Source organism: Hemicordylus capensis, chromosome 6 (genome assembly GCF_027244095.1).
Source record: "Hemicordylus capensis ecotype Gifberg chromosome 6, rHemCap1.1.pri, whole genome shotgun sequence".
NCBI lineage: Eukaryota > Metazoa > Chordata > Lepidosauria > Squamata > Cordylidae > Hemicordylus > Hemicordylus capensis.
The window spans coordinates 47,771,417-47,790,861 of record NC_069662.1 but is presented as its reverse complement, the minus strand read 5'-3'; the positions used below and the strand labels follow the sequence as shown (position 1 = coordinate 47,790,861).

The 19,445-nt window shown below is 43.4% G+C and overlaps 2 protein-coding genes across 8 annotated transcripts in view; one reads left to right on the top strand and one right to left on the bottom strand.

Moving 5' to 3' along the window:
• MED24 (mediator complex subunit 24) overlaps positions 1 to 19,445 on the bottom strand; it is a 154,632-nt gene that overhangs the window by 47,614 nt on the left and 87,573 nt on the right. The window lies entirely within an intron of this gene.
• LOC128328904 (myelomonocytic growth factor-like) lies at positions 43 to 13,665 on the top strand. Its single transcript, XM_053259124.1, has 5 exons — positions 43 to 123; positions 1,829 to 1,995; positions 4,931 to 5,038; positions 8,007 to 8,153; positions 9,904 to 13,665. The coding sequence occupies exons 2-5, from the start codon at positions 1,870 to 1,872 to the stop codon at positions 10,063 to 10,065; spliced, it is 543 nt and encodes a 180-aa protein (XP_053115099.1). The 5' UTR covers positions 43 to 123; positions 1,829 to 1,869; the 3' UTR covers positions 10,066 to 13,665.

Below are 19,445 nucleotides of genomic sequence, written 5' to 3'. Positions count from 1 at the left end.
TGGGAGGAGCACAGAAGCAAAGAGACCCAGAGCTTCCACAAGCATGATCTCAGTACGAAGTAAGTAGGACTTTGGTCACTTTCCTTCTAGCCACAAACCTCTGCCTGGTCTGACAGAGCACTGGTAAGTTCCATGCAGACTTCTCTTTGGAAGAGATATATTTGCCTATATTTGTACAATTGCATCTGGATTTCTGATCTTCTTAGATATATCTACTGTTCGCTTTATATTATCTATAAAAGAAGAGAGATTTATTTTCCTCCCTCTCCTTTAAAATCAGTTTGATAAACTGGAGCAGGAGGAGAGTTTTGAGTTAAAGGGATTCTTCCACCTAGAAACCAAGCAATAAAAACCAAACTATATAATGGGAAAAGGGGTGAGTTCTTTTTCAAGCAGGTTAGATAAACCTCTCGTTGCTGGTTTAAAGGATAATCCATTTTAGAGTTGTTCATTTGCTTAGTTTTTCTGTGCAAGGTGCTGGCCTCTTGTCAGCAGAAAGGAAAATTCATCTGGAGCATTTCCAGATGGGGCTTTTAGCTCTCCTCTCCTCTGGAATGGAGGGTGTGCGTTCACATATCAGCCCGAAGGTTTTTCATTGCACGTTGAGTGTAGCCCGATTATTATATCCAGGGTTAAAAAAACCCCCACATTTGCGTCTCTTCTCGGGGTGGGCAGCGCAACTTTGAACTCGCAGTAAAGCCTCACAGTAAACTCATGGCAAAACCTGCTGACTGGAAGCTCTTAGTGTCTAGTCAGATTTGCAGCCTCTGGAACTTACTGCCACATGACAGTATGAAGGATAGAGGCATCTCTAATATTTCCTTATCCCCACTTTGTTTTGAAATGTTTTGTTTTATATCTCAAATATTGTAAGATAGCTTTAGGGTTTATGAGTCCAAGCAGTATCTGATTTAGTACAAGCTAAGAAGCTACAGCTTAGAAGCTCACATTATGAGGTCCTCTGAATACCAAAAAACGATTAATGATCAAGCTTTACATAATTGGTTGAAAAATAAAGAAGAAGAAAAAAACACGAAAACAGACATCATTCTGATAAGACAAAAATATGTATATGGCTACACAATTCTTTATCGCACTGAGTTCATAAATTGTGCAGAAATTACTGAGAATTATATTGAAATGTTATTAGACCAGGGCCCAGTTTAGACCATCACCCGCCATCATGGTTATAGGCAATGTTTACTTCTTTAGACAAGCACTGCTGTGACTGTGGGTGGGTGAATCGCTGGGGTGGGACCCATTTTGTAATGCTCTGGAGCCTTTTAAGTTTGACATAGCTTCGAGTCTCAGCATATCATAATCCAGCCCTGAGTCCAAGGCCACATAGACCCCTGCTTGCTGCCCCTGTGCCCCTCCCCACACCTGTGCCTGCAGCAACCACCTCTACCTGCCTCCTGGAAGAGCCACCCCTGAAAGGCTCTTCCTAAACCACTGAAATCTCACCCTAGCTGTGCCTTCCTTCATGGGCGCTGCTCTCAACTGGTGGCTGTCTGTGTCTTCACCTTCTTGTTTGCCAAATGTGCGAATGTGAAAGAGACTGCATTGCTCTTAAAATGGGATGCACACAGATAATCCATTTTAATGCAGAATCTGTGGCTTTGTGGTTAAAGTCTGTCTGATGTCCTAAGGCCTCTAGCCAGAAAGTGTCATGGGGGGTATGCCTAAAGGTGCAATGAAGAATGGGATGCAAACTGATCTTGTTTTGATTTGGGGGTGCAGGAGCCACAGTGGTGTTTCATATTTAAGAAAATCAAATAGCTTTAAAAGTCCTCACCATTCTCTGTCCTCTCCTCCCCTTCTCTCCCAGGTGGTGCTTTTTGTCTGATCAGTCTTGTGTGGTGTTGGTCAATGTGTTCAGCTGCACCTGTGATGGAGTTTTCATCTGGGGACCCAGAACTCCAGGAATTCTTCCGGAAAAACCGGGAATTTGCCTTCAAGATAAAGAACGATGTCGCTCGCATGAAGGGTATTCTGGTGAGTTGCAAGTAGGAATAAACGGAAGAGGGTGGAATATCTTCAGAGGGCGTATAGTGCTTGTATAAAACATGTCTGTTTAAAGAAGGAGTGTGCAACTTTGACACTCCAGCAATTGTTGGACTACAGTGCCTATCATCCCTGACTATTGGCCACTGTGGCTGGAGATGATGGGAGTCGTGGTCCAACAGCTGGAAGGCCAAAGTTGTGCACCCCCAGTCTAAAGCCTCAGTCTTATGCACCTTTGAGAGTAACCTCTGTTGAATTTTATGAGGCTTGCTTCTAAGTATGCGTGCACAGTATTGGGCTGCTCACACCGTTCCAAAGGGGAGTACAAGAAAATTGATACTCCAGGCTGCTTCTAGGGAATAATTGAGTAAAAGTTTGCACAAATTGCATCTACCCTTTTCCAAAGAGCAAAAGGGTATATTATTGCTGGGCTCTGGCATTCTAGTTTTTCACTAGATCTAACTAAATTACCTGTGCTGTATCCACCCAGCATCCAGATTAAGTTAAACTGGAATAAGACGCAGCTGGGATAGTACCTAGTCTCGGCAACTAACATCCAGATTAAATCACTCCTGATTAATCCTATTGAAATCAAGTAGAGTGTTAGAGTAACTCCTGAGTAGTACAATCAAGGAACGTGATCTGGATGGTCAGCCAATATTCATAGCCCCCCACCCCATCTGTGGATCCCAAAGGACATCCCAACATATTGCCAATTTTGGCTGAAGTGAGCTCAAGGCCCAATCCTGCAAAAACTCCACCTTCCTCACTTATCCTGCCAAATCTTTTCTCCCTACACAACACAATGGCTGCGAAAGTAATTGTGCCCTGGAAAGGTCTGTCGGAATTAGTCTAGAGCTGCACATTTTGTGCCTTGGCAAACTAAAGATAAAATAACAATTTTTCCAGGCTGAGTTCTGGGATAAACAAAATAGTTGGCAAGCCATTCTGATATGGGACTCTTCTTCTGAGTATTTCCTGTAAATAGCAATTGGCCCCTCTACAGACTCTTAACCCCATGTGGGGTAGAGCTTTCCCTCTTTCCTTTTCTTAGCGTCCTGAGAAGGTGCCAGAGACCCCACTTAATCTGCGCAAAGGCATTGGTCTCGCCTTTCCCAGCATCTGCAAGGGCGTGCCAACCTGGAAAGGTCACTTAATGACAAAGGAGAAAATGTTTGCAGAGCAATTGGCAAAGATTTGATATTTGCTTTAGCTTCCTCCTGGAGGTTAGTTAACTTTGGCTGCCAAACTAAAACCCAGGTGCATTTCCTCCTGCTCCTATCCACATTTGATTGGGGGGGGGGGAGACACACTGCAACGCATGCCAATGCTTGCTACTCATTTGCACCTCCAACAACAACGAAGAATCAACTGTTTCCCCAGGTAGGCTTTTAACAAAGATCTATGAACAAAATCAAATCTCTTTATTTCGGTCAGCAACCAGCATATGAACAAAATGCTTTAAAAAAAAAGTAGTTCAAATAATTATCTAAATTCTAAAGAAAATCTAGATTCTACAAATTGAATAGACTTGCATAATTCATTCAATAGTTTTACTGCCTTGCATAACTTAGCTTGACTTTGGTAGTTATGTCGAAGGGTAAGGCAGGGGTGTAACAAGGTTGGAGTGGGCCCTGCGACACAAAGTAAAGATGGGTCCCTCCCCCCACTACTGCTTTTACTGCTACTACAAATATTTATATACTGCTTTTCAACAAAAGTGTTCAAACCAGTTTGCCTAGCAAAAGAACTAAGATGGTTCCCTGTCCCAAAAGGGCTCACAACCGAAAAGGAAATATGGACACCAGCAGCAACCACTGGAAGGATGCTGAGCTGGGGTTGGATAGGGTCGGTTGCTCTCCTCCTGCGCAATAGAAAAGAATCAAATGCCTCTTTGCTCAGTTAGCATGGGTTACCGCCTCCCATCTCCCCACCTTCCTCAGAGAGCAAGAGGGGGAGAGGGAGGAGCAAGCCCAACTGGCAGGCCTGCTCTTCCTTAGGGGCCCAGGGCCATTTGGCCCCCACCAGTGTTCCCTCTAAGGCGTGTGCACGTGCATGCGCTCACAAGCTTCTTGATGTCCACTCAGTTAATTTTAGATCCCACTCAGGTTGAATCACTCTGAATGCATGTGCGTGCACACTGCCTTGATACTGCGACCCAGAACAAAAGTCATTCCGCACACAGCTGAAAAAAATCAGAGAGAACACTGGCCCCCACCATCTTGTTCCATTATAGCTACATTCCTAGGGCGAGGAGATATACAGGATTCTGCAGCTTTGGATGTCCTATTCATCTGGCTTCTCAGACTTCAGCAGGCATTATCCATACACTCTGAAGTATAGCCTTAGGGACTAGACACTTTTTTTAAAAGAGGGAGGGGCTGTAAGATGACTAATTCTGCACTGGTTACCATTCTGCACTCTTTCTGTGTTCTTTCAGAACTGTGGCATATATACTTAACCCAGTTCCTCTCTTCTATGAAAGAGAGGAACTTTCCACTCCAAAAGACACCCTAGAATGAGATTGGTCACTTGGCATGATCTCTGTTATGATTAACTATTTTCTAACGAGAGAATTAGGTTCTGAGGAGCAAGGCAGACTCTGATAACTGAAAATACTCCCCTCCCCTGCCCCTGTATCTGTTCACTTAGCTGCTGCTAGAATTGGGAGCAGGATGGAATAAGAGAGGACAAGTAATCAGGGGAGGGAGGATTTGCTTACACTTCCCTATAAATCCACCAGTGCCTTGTTCTGCATTGCAAAAACTACAGAGGAGAGTAATTCATGTGTTGTCAATAAGAGGCTGGGGGAGGGTGGAAATCAGTCACTGGTAGAGGGAAGGTGGTTTGATGTTGCATATCTGCACCAGAGAACTGTCTTTGCTCAACACTTTCTTTCCTTCCACCCTTCTCCGCCAATCCTTAGCGTAACATCATCAAGGTTGCCGGCGAGGATCAGTTGCAGTTGATCAAGGAACAGCTGGGGATTGAGCAAGTCAACCTTCTGCAGTGCCACAACAACCCTTATGACTTGGTAAGTAGGCATCATCTACCAAGGACCTGTCCCACCATTTCCATCCCAAAAGTTCCAAGACAACTCTTATATTTCTTTGTATCTGCATTTCTGTGCCACGCTTTGTCTGAATGAACAATCACAAAATTTCAGTTAAAAGCTCCTTGAAATAAAACAGACACAACTACAACCACTAAAAGGAGAGCTGGGGGCTACTCATTTGATTAAAAGGGCAGTTTTCAACCTCCTCTGAAGAAATCAGAGAGAGGGAGCCATGTGGATCTCAACCGAGAGCAAGTTTCGTAGCCTGGGGGCAAGCACCAAGAAGTCCCCGTCCCGCGTGCTCAACAAATAAGCTTCAGCAGGTGTCTGCAGAGCCCTCCCAGCCAACTAGTCAAGTGGGTAGATTCAGCTGGGAGCAGGTAGCCCTTAAGGAACCCAGGGCAAAAACCATTTACTATAACAGCATAACATTTCTTTGTGTGGTTAGAAACTTGTGATCTTGTACTATATTTAGGAATAATGTAGACCTAGCAGGTAGCAGTAAGCAGGTGCAGGCAATACTAGTCCTAAGCCAGCATCAGCATCCATCAAAGCAAAAGGAGACCCTCAAGCAGCTTTTTGCTAGCCAACAACATAAACTCGTTCAGGTCCCCTCTCACACTAGTTTTCACTCCCAACATGGCAGGAGAGTGTCGCCTGCATACCAGGTTTTTGGAACCTCAACTGGTTGTCTATTCAAGATTAAGTTGTACAAAAATCAACAGAAATGGGGCCACCTCTTTGTGGACAACAGAATGGCCAGTAATAATGCTGTGTCTGCTATTCTGTGGTCATGGTTTCTCCTCTTCCTGGACATGTTGATTCTGAATCACACTTTCTGTTCCATTGACCTCTACACATGCCTATCAAGTGCCCAGTGCAATCAGTCCAGTGCAATCAAGTGTCTACTTTCCCCTCCCCAAACTTCTCGTGAGGTTTAATGTAGAAGCTGGCAACTGGTGGCCCTTGGCTGAAATCCATCTCCTGATGTCAATTGACCCTCCCCCCCACCCCCGTGCCAGACTTAAAAGGCAGGAGGCATGTGGTTGAACAGCATCTGTAGCAGCAGGCCATTTAGAAAAGGGGTGGGAGCGCACAGGAAGCTGACTTATACCGAGTCCGCTCACTGGTCAATCTAGCTTGGTATTGTCTGCCCTGACAACCAGCAACTCTACAGGATTTCAGAATGGGATTTTTCCCAGCGCTACCTGGAGATGCCAGGAAGTGAACCGGGGACCTTCTGCATGCAAAGCAGACGCTCTACCACTGAGTTGCAGCCCCTTCCTTGTATGACACCTTAGTAGGGCCACGCCTTTCCTTTCCTTCTCCAGCAAAAGCAGAATTGCAGACTAGGTTTCAAGACAGTGAAACTTGAATAGGAAGGAGGCATTGGCCGCCTTATCACATAGCTGCGGGTTGATGAACCTGAGGTTAATCCCTGAAGCCTTGAGTCATCCCACAGACTATCTTGGTTTCAGAGCAAAGGAGCCCTTCCCTCTTCCTTGTCTGCGGAGGCCACATCCCAGCAAGCTCCACAGCTTCCGTATTGCCAGACTGCAGGCAAGATGTCAGCAGGGCAGCAGCCATTGGCCATGAGCTTCAAGGGGGCGTGCCTGGTGCCATTGTGCCTTTTGGCGTTATGTGGTTAGCCTGGTCTCTTAACTCGTTTAACTTTATTAATCTTTTACGTTACATAGTATCTGTTTTGTTGATGTTGTGAGCCGCCCCGAGCAGTAGTGTTCTGGAGGGGTGGGGTATAAATAAGTAATACAAAGATATTCATGGCTAATGGGGATTTCTCTTCCACCCAAGCTTCCCTCAAACCAAATACCTTAAGCAGGTCTGCACAACTTTGGTCCCCTCCCCACCCCACTGTTGTTGGATTATAACTACAACTCCCGGAGAGCTGGTCTTGTGGTAGCAAGCATGACTTGATGCCTATGCTAAGCAGGCTCCACCCTGGTTGCATATGAATGGGAGACTGCATGTGTGAGCACTGTAAGATATTCCCCTTAAGGGATGGAGCAGCTCTGGGAAGAGCATCAGGAGGTTCCAAGTTCCCTCCCTGGCATCTCCAAGATGGGGGGCTGAGAGAGACTCCTGCCTGCAACCTTGGAGAAGCTGCTGCCAGTCTGTGTAGACAATACTGAGCTAGATGGACCAATGGTCTGACTCGGTAGAAGGCAGCTTCCTGTGTTCCCATAATCCCCAGCCACAGTGACCAATATTCAGGGATTATGGGAGTTGCAGTCCAACCACAGTTAGAGGACCGAAGTTGTGCAGCCCTGATCTTACGGAACATCAGTCGTCCCTGTCGGGTGCTGTTGTCCCAACTACCCTTTGGGGTAAAGGAGTGGTCTTGGGTTAGTGAATGTAATCCATTGCATAATTTTGCAATCCTGGCTCAGCACTGTTGAGAATTAGGCAATGAGTTAGTAAGGTAAGGGTGAAGAGCACTCTACTTGAAAGTGATAACATTATTATTTTATTATTTATTATTATTTTTATATTTTCTATCCTGCTCTGCCTCCAAGGAGCCCAGAGCGGTGTACTACATACTTAGGTTTCTCCTCACAACAACCCTGTGAAGTAGGTTAGGCTGAGAGAGAAGTGACTGGCCCAGAGTCACCCAGCAAGTCTCATGGATGAATGGGGATTTGAACTCGGGTCTCCCTGGTCCTAGTCCAGCATTCTAGCCACAAGATAGCACAGCAAGAGGCTGGATCTACATCTACATTTTCCATTTTGGTCTGATTACAAGAGACAGGGTGTACAAAGAACATAACTTTAGGAGCCTTGAGGTGATATAGACACAGCTATGTAGTACGCCTGCAGTGTTTAGTTGATAGACTAATCTGGGTAGTCTAATCCTCTACCTTGCCTGTTTGCTCTAGACTAGAGATCAAAGTCTTCTTAACCCCTTTCCTCTCTCATCTTGTTCTTGCAGGAAGCTTGCTTCAACCAGATACTAGCAGGCCTCCACACCTACCGTGGCTACCTCACCCACATGAGCCAGACTCTGACAACTCAAGCTAGCCAACTGAACCTTATTAAACACGACGTCTCCAACTTGTCTGACAACATCCAACAAGAGGTAAGAAGGGAAGCTGACCTACAGCTTGCTCTGATTAAATTGGGGAGAGGAAGGGCAAGATGGAGATGCATAGCTTACTTGAAGGATAGAGCCCCTTTGTGCCTGCATCAAGCTGTGGGGGAGCCGTGATATCTCACTGCAGGGAGCATGTGAGAATCCTGTTGCCATGTGAGTGGGGACAGAATTTTCTGGCTCTTTAGCATCACATTGATATTTTCTCTCCTGGCCTGGTATCGACTGGGTGGGTATCAACACATGATAGGCCCTTGCCCATTTGAAATGGCTGCAATGTGCACAGTTCAGCCTTCGCATTAGCCCCTGCCACAGAGAAGCAGTTCCTATAAGGGTCCGTGCACATGCGAAGAGGGCCTAATCAGCCATCGGCAATGGCTAAATGGACAGGCTTTTTCTCTCTCCTAGAGGTACTAAGACTACTCATGTTGTCAAGTTACACCCCGGTCAGTTCCTGTAGTTTCACAAGGAGCCTATCTGTCAAAAAGCAGGGTACAAAGTTTAGACGAAAACAAAAACTCTCCACTGACACATAGGAAGCTGCCATATACCGAGTCAGACCCTTGGTCCATCTAGCTCAGCATTGTCTACACAGATTGGCAGCAGCTTCTCCAAGGCTGCAGGCAGGAATCTCTCTCAGCCCTGCCTTGGAAATGCCAGGGAGGGAACTTGGAACCTTCTGCATGCAGGTGCTCTTCCCAGAGCAGCTCCATCCCCTAAGGGTTGCTGCAGTCGTGCACCAGGCCGGTAGTCTTATCCTGGGCTCACTATTATTTCTGACATTGTTGGAGCTGTGGTCGGGTATGGCTTAGCCCGGCTGCCCCGACTTCAGCTCCTCTTTCTGCAGCCACAATTATTGCCTTGTCCAGACAGCTTGTAGAGGAACTAGACAAGGAAAAGCTGCTGCAGCAGAAAGTTGCTCTCAACAGCGGTTTCACTTTATTGCTTTTCTTGGCCCATTCCCTCTTGAAATGTTGGCTGGTGTGTTATGGTGCCTGCCAAGTCATCTCTATCTGTCCTGCTCATAATATCCTTTTTGTTTTTAAAAGTGTGTGGTGATGGTTAAAAAACTTTCCTTTTTTCCTTCCTATGGGAAATTATGATTCATAAATCTCCCCCATGTAACACACTCTCTTTTAACTGCTAGTTCTCTCCTTGGCCCAATGACCCCCATCTTGCACAAAGGTCTAGAGTTCCTCCTATTTCACCCTTATTTAAAGGTCCTTTGAGCCCTATTTAGAGAGCTTCTCTCCTGCTGAAGTCCAGGGACTGCAAGATTTGGCTGGGTCAACTTGCTTTCATTATTAAAGTATTTGTGCCCTGCACTCTTTGTCTCACATGTGGGACATTCAAGGCAGCTAAACCATGAAATAAAAACAGTACAATGAACATATATTGGAATTAGCCCACAACAATGCCAAAATACTACTTTGGAGGAATAAGGCAAAAATTGAATTCAGCTCTCTAGGCCAATTGCAGATGAAAACAGGAGGGACACACCAGTTCATCTTCAGCCTTCAGGGATGATGGATCCTCTCTATCAGGCCTGCTCAACTTTGGCCCCCTAGCTGTTTTTGGACTCCAACTCCCATAATCCCCAGCCACCATGGCCAATAGTCAGGGATTATGGGAGTTGTAGGCCAACATCTGCAGGAGGGCCGAAGTTGAGCAGCTCTGCTCTGTGTGCTTAGCTGATGTACTCAGTCACTAATGGATCTTTCCCCACCCTGTCCTCCAGATGAAAGACTGCGGGTTGACCACTGTCACCTACCCCCCGGAAGAAAACCAGACAACTCCTGCTTTCTTGCAAAACCCATTAATTGGAAGCTACCTTATCCTTGCCAACTTCCAGAGATTCCTGGAGACGACTCTTCGGGCACTGAGACCCTGGAGTGCATAAATGTGATTGGAGGCTTCCTTCCCAAGCTGTGCATCCTGCAAAGAGTATAATATGGTGCTTCATCCAGACTGAAGGAAGGTCATTTGTTTTCTCACTGGCCTGCTCTTTGATCTACAGAATTCTGGCTTCCTAATCTAGTGGTTTTTTGCCACCTTTTGGCATTCTGTCACTATTTCCCATCAAAGGAAAACTCCTGGATGACACGTTTGCTACTTAATTCATTTCTACTCTTCCAAGCATAGCCAAAAGTCAGTACTGAAGATCTTATCTGAAGATCTTATCTTATCAGATCATTAGTGATCTGAAGTTCAAGTGCCTTTTAACAAGTATTGCTCAACTAAGTAAATGGTTTTTAACATGCAAAACGAAGCTTCCTACTCTTGGAAGATTTAAACCCTTGATTTCTTTAGGGGCTGTTACATGGAATCTTCTGGAACTGGTTTTAACAATGGAATGTTGACCCAAGAACCACCATTAGCAAACAATTGACATGGTGGCCATCAAGATGCCATTTCTTTGGAACTGCTGTCTCAAATTTTTTGAAATGTCACCTTAAGCTTTGTAAAAGTATGACATTTTAGATGTGACATTGTAGAGTTTCACTTTGCTGGAAAGCTCACATTTGCACAGGAATACCTTAATTTTATTTTCCTTCCTTGCTCTCCTAGTGAAATATCCATGATCAGTTCCTAACTTTTTGTATTTACTGGGCTTATTTATTTTATTTATATTTAAAAACCTTATCTTTGGTCCTTAGTTTTTATCAGCCTCAAATGAATGATTATTTAGGATATGTATCCATTATTTTATTTAATATTTATACCTGTCTTGCTGTATTAATTGTATGATGGAACTGTTAATGCAGAAGACAACAGTCTCTGGGTGTTCACTCATTTGCATAGCATTTGCTGTAGCACATATGCTGAGATACAAACAGTGGGCAGAATCCAGACTAAGTTAGTAATGACTAGCCCATTGAAATGTATAGGACTTATTAGTCAAGACTAACTTGTCATAGTTCACTGGTGCTTAATCATGACTAAACTAGTCTAGGTCCTACCCGCGGTTGATTACTGTTTAATATTTAAACAGTGTTTTGGCCATATTGGTAGCTGGATCAAAGTGCAGGTGGTGAACCAGGGGAGTGTAGAAACCCCTTGGATATACTGTACAGTGCACTTTATTGTTTTTACCAATGGTGTATATGACATTACTTGGACTTCTGATGCATATTGTGACAGGGTCAGTAGAGAATTCTGTAACCACTTCTATAAAATTGGAGCAAATACTAGCAATTAATCAACAGACCCCTTTCCATATATGCCTACCTAACCGTTAAATCCTGAGGTGTGTAGCTCATGCCTCCAAGAAACATGACTTACTTTTTTTACATGATGATCACAGAAATAGAATCTATAATATACAATGCTAATTTATTTAACTTATAATTTAAATATAATTTATAAGATAGCCAGTGTAGTATATTGGTTAGTCTAGGAATATGTGTGAGGGATTTGATTTTAAATTATTGTTCAGTCATTACGTTCACTGTGTGAGCTTGGATCAGCCACTCTCTTAGCCTAACCTACCTCACAGGGTTGTTGTGAGGATAAAAGGAGGAGGGGAGAACTACATACACCACCCTGAGCTCCTTGATGGAAGGGTGGCATAAATGCCATAAATAACATTTGTGTGATCCATCTTAATTCAAACAATTTGTTACTGATCTGTACAGGATTTCGTTCTATTTTGCTCAATGTCTCTCTTATTTATTTGATCATGGCTTTCAAACTAACAAAGCTAACTGTTCTGCCCTCAGAGTCTGTGGAACCTACAAATTCTCCCACCACAAACATGTACAACAGATTCCTTGAGTGCTTTTACTTGTGATACTGGAAATGCAGTGAGGCAGTTGCACACTTTACCTTTTTAACTGAGCAAAATTCCAGGTATTTCTCAACCAACTGTATATGCAACTGTTAAATGTTATGGTTATAGAGTGAACATGGCAGTTCTGATGTTTGTAGCATCAAATACATGTGGGAATTTATCCATGAGTTAGGAATAGAAACAGATATGAGAGGAAACCAAGTATTGTAGTTAAAGGTACTATAACAGTGGTTGAGTGAGCTTGGAATCCCCCAGTTCGAATGAGATCCTAACACTAGTTTCAAACAGCTGGCCAATCTCTGATTTGTTTCACCTTTTTCAGAAGAGGACATTTTATAAGAAAAGGGGGATGTTCCAGATAAGTTACCCAGAAGCAGCCTTTGAACACCTTAAATTTGAAAGATGCTGCTATTTAGATGGCACCTCCTCCTCCCTAAATACATGTTTGGAGGCAGTAATGGACTGGATGAGGGATAACAAACTCAGACTGAACCCAAATAAGACAGAGGTACTTATTGTGTGGAGTCGGCTCTTGAGACAATTTTGCTCTGCCAGTTCTGCATAGGGTCACACTTCCCCACAAGGAACAGGTATGCAGTCTGGGATTGCTTCTGGATCCAAACCTCTCCCTGGTGTCCCTGGTTGAGGCAGTGGCCAGAGGTGCTTTCTATCAGCTTTGGCAGATATGCCCTCTGTGTCCGTTGCTTGAGATAAACAACCTCAGAACAGCGGTACTTATGTTGGTAACATTGAGATTTGACTACTGCAATGTGCTCTGTGTGAGGCTGCCTCTGTTCGTAGTCTGGAAACTACAGTTGGTACAGAATGCAGCAGCCAGGTTGGTCTCTAGGTCATCTAGAAGAGACCATGTTACTACTATTTTAAAAGAATTACACTGGCTACCAGTAAGTTTCTGGGCAAAATACAAGGTGCTGGTTATAACCTATAGAGCCCCAAACAGCTTAGGCCCAGGGTATTTAATAGAATGTCCTCCTCTTTATGAGCCCTATCGCCCATTGAGATCATCCAGGGAGGTTCATCTGCGGTTGCCACCAGCTCATCTGGTGGCTACACAAGGACAGGCCTTCTCTGTTGCTGCCCCAAGACAGAAGCAGAATAACTTGGGAATAAGAACCTCCACAACATTTATTTAACCAAGTTTTTTAACGACTTGTGGCTTTAAATTGTTTTAAGATTTAAATTTGTTTTAATCTGTTGCTGTAAACTGCCCAGAGATAGAAGTTTGGAGTGGTGCACAAATATAATAAATAAATGTTTGTGCATTTAATAGAATTTAAGGCTGTCACTATGTTGAAGGCATCAAGTGTTAGGAATCTTCCCCTGTCTAAATAATTTACTATCACAGATTGATAAAACCCAAGATGCTTGACAGCAAACGCTATTATTGCAAAGTAACAGAAATATAACTGTGCTGGTATCAGAATAGATGAGAAACTTGTTTCTTCCTTCTCACATAGGAATCAAATAATTTGAATCTTTTGTTGAATACCAGAATGCTTATGGTTAAATACTTTTCTATGGTAATATGTCTATGTGCAGGAACACATAGGCAAAAGTTTCTTTTATTGTAATATTCAGTGGAAAGGAAAATGTTTACAACTAAGTAAAACTGTGGAAAAAACAGAAGGCTGAAGATTGTGTTGAAAGCTACTGCTCCAGAACATGATAAATAAAATCAGTTTTTCTATACATCTGTCTGTTTTCTGAAACAACAAAACTGAGATCTGATGAGTTAATAAATTGCCCATATTATTTCAAAGCAATCTGATTCTGATTGCTTTGAATCTGTAAGAGCCTTTTTCTGCCTCATAGCAATAGATATTTGGGCTGTTGTTGATGTACTTAATATCTGGCCTAAATTGGCTATCAACATTTATTTCTAACAAAAAAGGCCAAATACCACATTACCTTAAGAGGCATTATTCTAACACACAATCACCGTGGGAGAAGTTTTATTTTCTTTATGTATACCTTGCTTTTCATTAAAAATACTATAGTGGCTTACAAACAAAAATATGAATAGAAATAAACATAATAGCAGCAGATTAGCAGCATGCAGTCTGTGAGGAGTAAGATACAATTAAGTATATAGGTACAGTATTTATTATTTTAAAGGTGCCATACCAGACAGGGCTGCATGAAGGACTCACAAGAGAGTTATTCAAAGGTAAGCTTTTTGAATATATAAATGCCAGGTTATTTAATTACTATTTCCTACAGCACCGTCAGAAATGGGTGCCTAAGTACTGCACAAACACCCAGCAGTTTATGGGTTAAGGCTGGCTATTGATTAGTGGAAGAGGTAGGAAGGGAAGAAATAGGTAGCTGTGAGTGAAAATAAACAAGGTGGATGAAGCAGAGTCTCCTTAAGGTCTCTCAAAGTTTGGAGGAGCCAAGGGTAAGAAGAGGCCACTAAGACATATGGGAGAAGAGTAAGAGATTTGTTTGACAGGAAGGGCCAACAGCAGAACTTGTCTGGGACAGAAAGGGATGAAGATGGGTGGTGGGGTCATGGGTGCATTAGTAATTTTGGCAAGCAGGTGTGGTTGGGTCAGTGGCATCCACATAAGGTTTAGCAGTCTAGCATCATAACGGTACACTTCCTCTGTGGTCACCTGAGCAAGTCCTGGCCATGTTTTTTCTCTAGTCTACAGATTAATCTTTTGTTTAAAAATGGGACTTACCAAAGGCAGGAGGAGACAACGCTAAACAGATGGTGGTAGAAAAGAAAGGACAGGTATAGATGAGGTGTTTATGTATGGTGGTAGGGACAGATTTTGTTTTCCTGTTGAACACCATATATGATCATGACCTGATGGCTAATATGAAGTAGGAAGTCCACAGGTGGAATAACCACCACATCCTCAACACCTTAGAGCAGTGGTTCTCAAACTGGGATCCTCCAAATGTTGCTGATCTACTGCTCCCATCAGCCCCAACCACAATAAATTGTAGCTGGGGCTGATGGGTGTTGTAGTTCAGCAATATCTGGAGGGCCCTAGTTTGGAGCCTTAGAGCAAGGGTCTCAAACTGCATACCTCCAGTTATCCTTGGACTACAACTCCCATCATCCTCAATGACCGGTAGCCAGGCCAACATACTGCATGCCGGCGGTCATTTAAGACCCCTCTTGTTAGAAAGAGCTTCTCATATCTCCCAAACCATTTTAAAATTAGGCAGTTGGTACCAGCATGCATTGAGCATGCCATACAGTTCCAGCATGGAATGCTTAATCCAGGCTCAGTTTAATCCATGCTGCCATCTATGACACATCTGCTTTGGGCCACAGAGAAATGCCTTGCATGTGCAAACTGCTTTTAGTATATGCTTCTCCCTTCCCTCTTCAATCAATTTCCCCTTATGAACAAGAAGCTCATCTAGATGGTGGTCTGCTTCAGTGCAAATTGCAGTATAGATAAAATGAAAAATCCACACAACATACAAGGATGTCACACAATATTTTTAGCACCATCTGCTGGCAATCTGCAGTAATTCATTAATAAACGGTGCCTTATCAAATTCCTTTTATTCCATCTAAAAAACCCACCACCCATACCTTATTTGCTGATTGTGGATAGGAAACTGCCATATACTGAGTCAGACCATTGGTCCATCTAGCTCAGTATTGTCTACACAGACTGGCAGCAGTTTCTCCAAGGTTGCAGGCAGGCAGGAATCTCTCTCAGCCCTACCTTGGAGATGCACAAGAGGAAACTTAGAACGCATATGCTCTTCCCAGAGCGGCCCCATCCCCTAAGAGGAATATCTCACACATCAAGTCTCCCATCCATATGCAACCTGGGTGGACCCTGCTTAGCTACGGGGACAAGTCATGCTTGCGACCACACAGCCAGCTCTCCTCTCCTCATCATGTTTGTCTCTGCAAACATGATAAGCCAGCAAGGGAAGAGTAATTTAGAGCAAGCATGGCATTTTGTTCAAAGGTGGGTTGATGTTTGGGGATCAGACTCCCCACTTCGGCCTTGCACTCAGATACTGGTCTTGGGCAAGTCACGTCTCCAGCTATTTAGTATTTTTACATGGATAGACCACTCTTTTTTCATATGCCTCTGGGAATCTTGAAAGGAGAGCAAAAAAAACCCATGAACAAAAAAATAAATGAACCAACTCTCAACACACTGAAGACAATCAACTGATATGGAATAGACTGATGTGAAATATGTAATAAAGATCGTTTTCATGAAATTGACAAAGCCGTCTGGCCAAATATAGACACTCAAGACACAGAAATTAAATAACTGATTTCAACATAGAAATGCAGCATACAGAACCAATAAATCTACAGGACAACAACAATATGAAAAACGGATAAATGGTATATATAGGTGTCCAGGCAGAGTTCAAGATGTTTTCCGGATAAGGAAATGTGATAAGTACATACAGTTCAGGTCACGAGTCCTTGAATTAAAAAAAAGCAAGCAAAACACGCGCGAAAGGCTTCCTAGAAGCCATTTGCAGCCCAGCCGGCAAAGGAGAAGGGGACGGCAGAGAGTTCTCCTGCCGTCCTCTTGTAACGGGGGGATATTTGGCAAGAAGGGGGAGGCAGGGGACCTTTGGAGAGCTGCAGGGGGCGGCCGCCAGCCGAGCGGGGCTTAGCTTGAAGGGGGCGGCAGGGACTGGGAGCGATCCTGCCGCCCGATTATGTGTACACATGGAGGAGCCGTGCCAAGCGGAGATTGAAGCGGGCGGCACCCTGCCGCCCGATTAATACAAAAAATATGGTGACTTTAAAGGAAGGGGTGAGTAAAGCCCCCCCTGTTTTATTGGAACCCCCCACCCGAACCAAAACCATCCCGTGTCCGGACGGGTCTGGAGGCCTTTAGAATGGCCTCCGAACCGGTCCATGCACATGACTAAGCATAAGTCCTTAAATCATCGTAAGTCCTTAATACAGGAAAAAGCAAGTGACATGCTCTGTGATGACTGATGGTGGATGGCAAGTCAAATAGGGGAGAGCACACTACATCCACCCCGGGATAAGTAGCTGTTTCGCAAGGCAGGGGCTGTTTCCCATTGATACAAGCTGAAATAATGATATAAAATACATGAAACAGTATATATTACCGTTATAAACAATATATATAAGAGTTATCTAAGAGAGCGCCTTCTTTTACATGATCCCCACTGCACGTTAAGGTCATCTGAGGAGGTCCGTCTCCAGTTGCCACCAGTTCGTCTGGTGGCGACACAGAGGCGGGCCTTCTCTGTAGCTGTTCCTAGGCTATGGAATGCACTCCCGGCAGAAATTCATAATTTGAGATCATTGCTGTCCTTCAAGAGAGCCCTTAAAACGTACTTATTTGGCCTGGCCTTCCAGAGTTTTAAATGATTAGTTGTTTTAAACTGTTTTAAACTGTTGCCCTGATTTTGAGGGCTTTTAGCTGTTTTATTGGTTTTATTGTGTTTTAATAGTTTTATTTTAATTGTTAATTTGTTTTAATTGTTTTTATCATGTTGTGAACCTCCCTGAGCCATTTTGGAAGGGCGGTATATAAATCAAATCAAATCAAATCAATAAATAAAGATTAAACAGTGAAACGTTACTAGTAAAGACCACAAAGGAATAAACATGAAGGCACTCACATGAAGGTTGAGTAATTACTATACATTCAAACTTTATCAAACATATTGAAGCCTCAGGGTTCACCTTACTGATGAGAACTCTTCACAGGTTATAAACAGAAAGGGTAATTAGCCAAAGAGGCTTTACAGCTGTTATAAAGAAACCACAAACTTAACTTAAAGGTGCAGCCTATCATAAATGCAAGGAGACTAACCCCAAACTATACCACATTGCTCATGAAGCTTAAAATGCGAATACTACCTGTGAGTCATCCTTTCAGTTATACAAGCCCATAGACAAAGTACAAAATGTATGCCATACCTTAGGGAGACCTAAAGTAACAGGTAAAAATTACAGAGCCTCACAGAACTTCAGGGGAACCACAACACCCCAAAACTAATGAATGTTGCAACCCTGGGCAAAGAGCTGAATGTCCCATGGACTGTAACAATAGCAAAAAGAAAGAAAGAACCCGCAAATAAACCTCCATATACTATACTTCTTGTAATGACGGAGAGATGGCTAAAAAAGACCTCAAAAGGGATCTATGGAATAGAACACTGTAAAACAGTGAAACGGGTCCTAGAGGTGGCACAGCTGGGAGGAAGGGCTTCCACAAGGCAAGGCCAGAGCAGGCAGGCACATCTTTGAGAGTAGAAGGAAAGTAAGGTGGGAGTGGCTTAGCAAGGTGCATGACACTTGTGATACCATCTGCACCTGAACGTGTCCCACATTATAGTAGATAGTCAAACCAAACAAAAGTCAGCCGGGTCCATTTGCCAATCTGATAGGGGGATGGAATTCTTTCCTGCCACCAAATATTATTGACAGTCAAAGCTGAAGCATGATTCCTCTGAAATCTTCCCCAAAGGGGCTTTTTTTTACTGCAGTGCAAGAAAAACAGAAGGAACACACTTCTCAGTAAAATAGCATCAGGGGTGAGGTAGAGAATACAGTTGTAGCATTTTGGTGAGGTTGGCTGGCTTTGGCCTCTTCATAAAATGTTTGATTGCGTTGTGGAAGTGCGCTTGATAAAGGGTACTATCCAAAACACTTTGGGCCTATTATAGACAATGGTGTATAGGAGGGTCCTCTCTCGTTTTTGTCTCCTGGCTGCTGCCTTCACCCTTCTCATTCCCATGAGGTAGAGAATGTCAGACAGAGGTGGCTCCAAATACTAAGAACAGCAGACGAAAAGGTAGCTACGTCAACAAGGAGCATTATTCTACAGCCCTTCCAAAATTGGCTCAGGGCGGTTTACACAGAGAAATAACAAATAAATAAGATGGATCCCTGTCCCCAAAGGGCTCACAGTCTAAAAGAAACATAAGACAGACACCAGCAACAGTCACTGGAGGTACTGTGCTGGGGGTGAATAGGGCCATTTACTCTCCCCCTGCTAAAAAAAAGAGAATCACCACGTTAAAAGGCGCCTCTTTGCCAAGTTAGCAGGGGTTAACTTATTGTAATTGTAATTTTATTTACAGTCATTGACCAAACAGAGAGTAAAAACTAATAGACATTAAAATGTATATACATATATATGTACAGTTTAGAATTAGGATGATATCCCATTATACCTCTTAAAAGCAATATAACTAAACTTAGCTACAGAAATAGAGATTGAAGCATCTTTATCTGAGAGCAGATGTTTTACAAGATTATCATCAGATTGATCTGCCAGTTTACATATTAAAGGAGCAATAAGTCATTCTCTAGGATATAAATGGAATTTACAGTGGAGAAGAATGTGTGCAACAGTTTCTGTATCTCCTGACCCACAATGTCATTCTTCTTCAACTACAATGTCGTTCTTCTAAAGGCACACCCTGAAACCTCCCAGCTAGAAGTGCAGATGGAAAGGAGTTAACCCTTACTCTCGTAA